Source organism: Ceratina calcarata, unplaced genomic scaffold (assembly GCF_001652005.2).
Source record: "Ceratina calcarata isolate Rehan_Ccalc_2016 unplaced genomic scaffold, ASM165200v1 scaffold294.2, whole genome shotgun sequence".
Classification (NCBI taxonomy): Eukaryota; Metazoa; Arthropoda; class Insecta; order Hymenoptera; family Apidae; genus Ceratina; species Ceratina calcarata.
The window spans coordinates 127,948-134,096 of record NW_017151812.1 but is presented as its reverse complement, the minus strand read 5'-3'; the positions used below and the strand labels follow the sequence as shown (position 1 = coordinate 134,096).

Below are 6,149 nucleotides of genomic sequence, written 5' to 3'. Positions count from 1 at the left end.
TCAATTTTAAAATTAAATTAAAAATAGCAATGAAATATAAAAAAAATATCTGCATTTTAATAATAAATTTTATAACATTCTACTTAGTTAGGAAATTTTTATTATTCCATGACATAGACAACTCGAGTTAAGAGAACCTTCCCACGTACTTCTGTACAAAAGACAGATGTACCAAGTACTTCGTTTTCGTTGAACTTTTCTCGACTGCTGTCCTCCGAGAAGGAACGAGAAAAATCCCGAGAATTCTACGAGCATCTGGGTAAAAGTTTTCAAACGCGAAATTCCGTGGCAGCGCGTCGGGCCGGGAGATAAGTGAAGTGGCTTGTCTGGGAAGCCGTGAATCATTCGCGGGGGAAAAAGCCGGAGGACCGTGACCCAGTTTCCGGGTCATCGGTACCGCGGCTGCAAACGAAAACACAATGGTTCACCGCGTGCATCGGCACCGACCGTAGAGAAGAGTACATATGTACATACACGTGACGCATCGCGTTATTTAAAGCCGATGTGTGTATGTACCTGCTTCGGACAGACGTCACACGATGCAATAAACCCGTGAAACGAGAGAGACAGACATACAGATAAAGAGAGAGAGAGAGAGAGAAAGGGGGGGGATGAAAATAGAGAAAAGCGTTTCTCGATCCCCTCGAGGGACTCGGCGATTTTTCGAGAAAATAGGAAGTAATGGATTTTCAGGTCGCCGTGACAGGCTCAGTAATTAAATAACGGGGTCACCGCTGTCACAATTAAATCCTGCCGGTGAAACGACCGGGTAGCTTGGTAATTACACGTTTTGCGCCGAGTCTGATTTCACGCATGCACGGGAGGTGGAATCTCGATCCTGACGCGTACCCTCATTCAGGAATAGGCCATTTATCATGACGCAGCCCAGCAATTACCAGGGGAGGACGTCACACACACCCCGTCCTCTCCCCGCCCCCCCTCTCTTTCGCGAATGTTTTTCGATCCGAGTCACCGGCGTTGGTTACGGCGAAAGAATTCAACGCGCCGTAACTCGACACCCAGAGAAGACACGCAGTATGTGCAACGATTGCAACAAGTCGTGAAGATAACGAGACGCGGAGGGAGGATGACGATAAAACCGGAGCCGCGAATCGTCCGGCGACGACCAGGCAAAAACGGCGAAGATAAAAAAAAAAAAAAAGAAGTAAGGCGAGAACAAGGTACGAAAACGGTGGAATTACGCAACCGGCGCCAGGTATGGTGCAACGTGGCGCAATCGATGACGAATGCTGCCACGGGGTCCTATGAGGTCGTCGATTCACGCTCGCCGTCCGGCTCGATCGGCCTCGACCCGGTTTCCCAGTGAAAAAATTCAGGTAAAAAGGATCCTCCGAGGTATCTCAAAAAAAAAAATCTCGTCGTTTCTCTAAGAAACTGACGTTTGTAGGTCGATCACCTTTAAACATCGCTTTCAACGTGCGAGGGTGTTACCCATACATGGAAGTCATAAGTCTTATTTAGCCCACCCACGTTCGAGTAAATCAAGATAAAAAAATTGAATTTCTTTTTAAGAGTTCCGCGAAATAATTAGCAACTCGCAAACTAAATTAATCTCTCTGTATATCCAACAGAATAATATTTTTTATTCCGACTAATTGGCAAGTTTACTTCGTGACCATTTAACGTGATCCTGAATTCCTAAACGAACGTAATAAAACTGAAACGAGGTTCATTTGAGAAAATCAACGATGTCGATCATATTTTAACAGAGAAGAAACGAACGTTGCATTTCTGTTACGCAATGCCATAAACGGCGCGCGGGAGACGGCACAAACCTTCTACGGGGGTGGCGAACGGTGAGGCAGGATCGGTGACCGTCGGCAATACGGTAGTAGTGGTGGTAGTAGCAGTGATGGTGGCCCGATAATGATCCCCGTTCGTGTGCAGTCCTTTGTGCAGGTCCAAATCCCACAGCTGTAGATCCTCGTTTTTCACGGCCGCGCTCTCCGGCGTGGACGGTTGAAAATTAGGCGGCGGCGATAGTACGCCGCTGCTAGACACTTCCGGACTAGACTCCTGCAGACTTCCGGTGTGCCTGTTGCCCCAACGTCGCCTTACACCGGCAACAGGCACACGGGGCACCGTCTGCAGCATCTCGCCAGCCTGATCCACCTTCTGGACCGCCGCCTGTCCCTTCGGCTGATCCACCGTCCCGACTTTCTTCGTCACTTCCGTTTTGTACGAACCTCGGCCAACGTTCGAGCAACAGCTGAGCCCGTTCGGCGGCGACACAAGTTTTATCAAACAGCAGGATGCCAGGGCAACGTGCTCGGCCAGTCTGTTTACTATTAGAGGCTAGTCGTTGACCTCGATAATTCGTTCGTCGACCGAAATTGCGGGAAGGAATACGAGGTCAGGGCAGCGCTCGGGGATCGATTCACTGTCAAGAGTCCATGGTCTCCGAGCTCTCACGCATCCTCCGTCTCGCTCGGCCGCGTTGCTTTTCCTCGTGCCCCTCTTCGCCACGCAGAGAAGAGAAGAGAAGCTCGTAGCGCGGGCGCGCGCGCGCGCGCTCACGCACACAGCTCCGTTCAGCGACTGTCCTTATTAGTGTACGCTCCGCGTCTAGATACGGGGGACGTATAGGGGAGAGAGGGGGGTGACCACTGCGATCGTCTTCGTTTCGCCTCGGTTGCTCTCGTTTCTCTTTCTCTCTCCCCAGCTCTCGGCTCCTCTAATGGCGGCCAAGCAGCCGCGGAGTGTCGGTCATCGAAGAAACGGGGTCACGATCGCGCAAAAGGGAACGCAGCGAACGTGTGGGAGGGTGGGAGAGAGAGAGAAAGAGAGAGAGAGAGAGGACGCCGCCACCGCCACCGCCGCGAGTCAGCCCCAGAAGAGCCGCGGGTCCCTCGTTCCTCTTTTCTCCCCCTGCGTCGTAACGCGGTGTTCACCGAACGAGCCTCGCGAGTACGCGCGTCCCTCGTGAACGTCAACCGGCCGAGTAGCCGTGGTAGAAATGCATGATTTTCACTGGGCGAAATTCCCGGCTCTGTGTCTGAGGCTGCTGCGCACGATCAACGGGAAACGAGAGAAGAGAGTACGCCACTATCCAGGTCACCAGAAGAACGCGCGTATACGTTCGTCCGAGCGAGTCTCTTTCTTGGTTCGCTCCACTTTTCCCTCCCTCTCCCTGGTTTTCCTTTCCTTCTCTCGCCCGTTATCCGCCCGAACCGAGTCTCTCGCTCCGTCCTTTTCTCTTTCTACTTTCTCGTTTTCTCTTCGCCGCGGCACGCACGCACACAGACGACGGGAGGAGAACACGCCGCCGCCGTCGCCGCCGTCGTCACCGACGCACACTCGAGCGCGCGCGCGAATCTTTCAGAAGCGGAAGAGATCAAAGTAACTCGCACACAGGCTTCCGGTGTTCGTCCCGACGCGCGCACGTGCAGCAGCGGGCCGATCGACGGAGCCGCACAAACAAAACACGACGACAATGGACCCGCGCGTGTTACGTCACCACTCAAGAGTATGCACGCACCAAACGTTATCCTCTTCTTCTTATTCTTCTTCTTCCTCCTCTCTCGCTCGTCTTCTTCCTCCTCGCGACACGGTCGACGGGTATGCACACACGCGCGAGGGTTTTATCTGTTCGTTCTCTCTCTCCCTGACGCTGGCTCTACGTGTACGCGCGCGCGCGCGTCGCAGTAGATGTTACCGCGTCGACGGACCAACAGTGACTGAAGGCGCACGGGCTGACCGTGCAGGCACGAGGGTGCCCGCCAGGCTCCGACGTATACCTCCGCATCGACCAATCAACGAGCCGGCTACTCTGCTACTTTCACTGTCAAACCGTACTCTGCACCCTGCACCCAGGGTGTCCCATACCTGATGCTGCGCAAGCATTTTCCCTCCACCAACGATTTTCATTTTCCACGAAAACCAATTTCCTACGCCTACCACATTTCTGCATTATTTGTTTATTCTCCTCTTTCGTAGAAAGAATTGAAAATTAATATGTAGTAACTATAGTTATTCGGCTAGGGCAGGGCTTCTTAAACTATGGGTCGCGACCCCATTTGGGGTCGCGTAGCATAATTTTGACGACTGTAATGGTAACTCGCAATCATAAATGGGGTCGTGAATGACAAAAGTTTAAGAAGCCCTGGGCTAGGGATATATGGTGTGTGTGTATGGGGAGACGAGTCGAGTTCAAGAGTCCTTAGCGAAAAGAGTTACGTTCCTTATGTATTCATACGAATGTTCACGAGCTGTTTCCTATATTAACCAAATATATATCTGCCTACTACAAATAAATATCATCCACGTTTCACTTTTCCACGACAATTTTCGTTAGAAATAAATTTTGCCAGGAAAGAATCGAGAAAAATCGTCTTCTGAGAAAGCGAGACGGCTTAACGAGTTTTTAATGTCCGTACCGATTCGGCGATGCAATTAGTCGTGAAATATTTACTGGCCTGGGCAAAATGTTTTTCTCACGTGACCGTGCAATCTATCCCGCGCAACTTAGTCAACGCGTAATTGAAGATCTGAGAAGCACCCGCCTACTACAACTACTACTATTACTACTACTACTACTACTACCGGCAGCCCGCTTCTCGCTGATGCAGATTCTGACCTTTACAGCCGAGGAAATAGATTTCACCGCGCGCGTTAATCATCACGGCTCTAATTAACGAACCGGGCAAACGATCTCAACAGAAATAGAAGAAAACGCACCCGCTGTGTACATCGATTTTCTAAACGGATGACCTACTGTCTCAGATTCGTCGAACGAGACTCTTTCTCCGATTTTCTTAACGAATTATCATCATCGATTCTTAGTCACCGCCCCGGCCTTTGACACGGCTTTTGTACTTTTTATCGCAGATTCGACTGCGTCGAACGAGACGATGATTCAGGAAAAATCGACGCGCTCTTTCGACCGAGAAAACCTCCACAGTCGATAAGAATATTAATTTGCCATGATGACTCGAACGAGTCTTGTCCTCTCGTCACGAGGAAAATTTCGTTTCTCTTCATAGAGATTCGTGCTACAGAATGGAGACACCCTTTTAGCAGCTCGCGGGGGTTGCTACCCTGGCCGTGACGTCACCCACCTGTTACACCCTGAACAAATACGCGCGGACGCATGCGCCTGCACTACATCTACACACCTGAAGGGTACACGCACACAAGTAGGCGAACGTCGTGGATCAGTGATGCACAACCTGTGGCCCGTTTTCAATGAAACCTTCCCATTAATTCACTGGTAAAAATGAATGAAAATCAGGCTCTCTTCCAAGTCTCAATGATTCTACCTTCGTAAATCTTATTTATAAAAATAATGTCAATTCGAACACGACCCCCTTTTTTTTATCTCGAGTTCAACTACGATAATTAGTTTCTTTGAAACATGATATGATTGGTGTTCGAGGAATCGTGAAGGGGATTTTGCGCACCACTGTAGCCACCCTCCATGGAGCGGAGGATACGAGGGTGTACGCGTGGGTGTAGCCCCATCCAGCTGGGGTGGGTCACGGCCAGAGAGAAACGAGGACAGCCTGGAAGAGTGGTCCGAAACCCGCAGCTCCCGAAAACGGTCAGTCCTGCCATTATACACGGGCTTTCTATTCCTAAAAATAGCTCCGTCAAAGCCGATGCTTAACGCGGGGTTCAACGGTCAGCCGGAACGATGCCTTTTTTTCCAGGGAAGGTTCGCGTTCGTGAATTCTTGCCGCGGTGAAAACGTAAATCGGCGAGGCCGGGGCGTCAGCCGGGGGAACGGAAGAGGCCAGCGCTTGTTATAGGCAGTACGCGATGCGTGACTAATGGCGGTTAGCCGTAAAAAGAATCATGCGAGATGCTAGGAATTCATTCAGAGAAGTCGAACGCATTTAACGTTGCGCCGCGATAGCGATTTAATGTAACGACCGATTCAAGGTCGATGTAATTGCCGTCACCGTGAAATCCACCGCGATTTCACCAGGTCGTTTCAACCTCGTGGAAAACTCGTCGAACGCCTCGTGATTCTTAAAATTGCATGAATCAATTGCAATAGTTAGAATAATAAAAATCGTTTTAAACTCGATTAGAGGCTTCGGCAAATTGAATCCAACGGTGCGCTAATTATTTTTCTACAAATTAATTATCATATTCTGAGCAATGACGAACATTAAAATAGAATATAG

At 50.1% G+C, this 6,149-nt stretch overlaps 1 protein-coding gene across 5 annotated transcripts in view; it reads right to left on the bottom strand.

Moving 5' to 3' along the window:
- The window catches only part of Ecr (ecdysone receptor), a 91,839-nt gene that overhangs the window by 21,515 nt on the left and 64,175 nt on the right, over nt 1-6,149 (bottom strand). Inside the window, exon 1 of one of the 5 annotated variants that reach the window (XM_018022785.2) lies at nt 1,797-3,722. The exons of the other annotated variants lie outside the window; for them this stretch is intronic. Within the exon in view, the coding sequence (XP_017878274.1) occupies nt 1,797-2,115 (319 nt within the window). The 5' untranslated portion in view covers nt 2,116-3,722. Of the gene's footprint in view, nt 1-1,796; nt 3,723-6,149 lie in introns of those variants that run through there. 5 annotated transcript variants of the gene reach the window in all.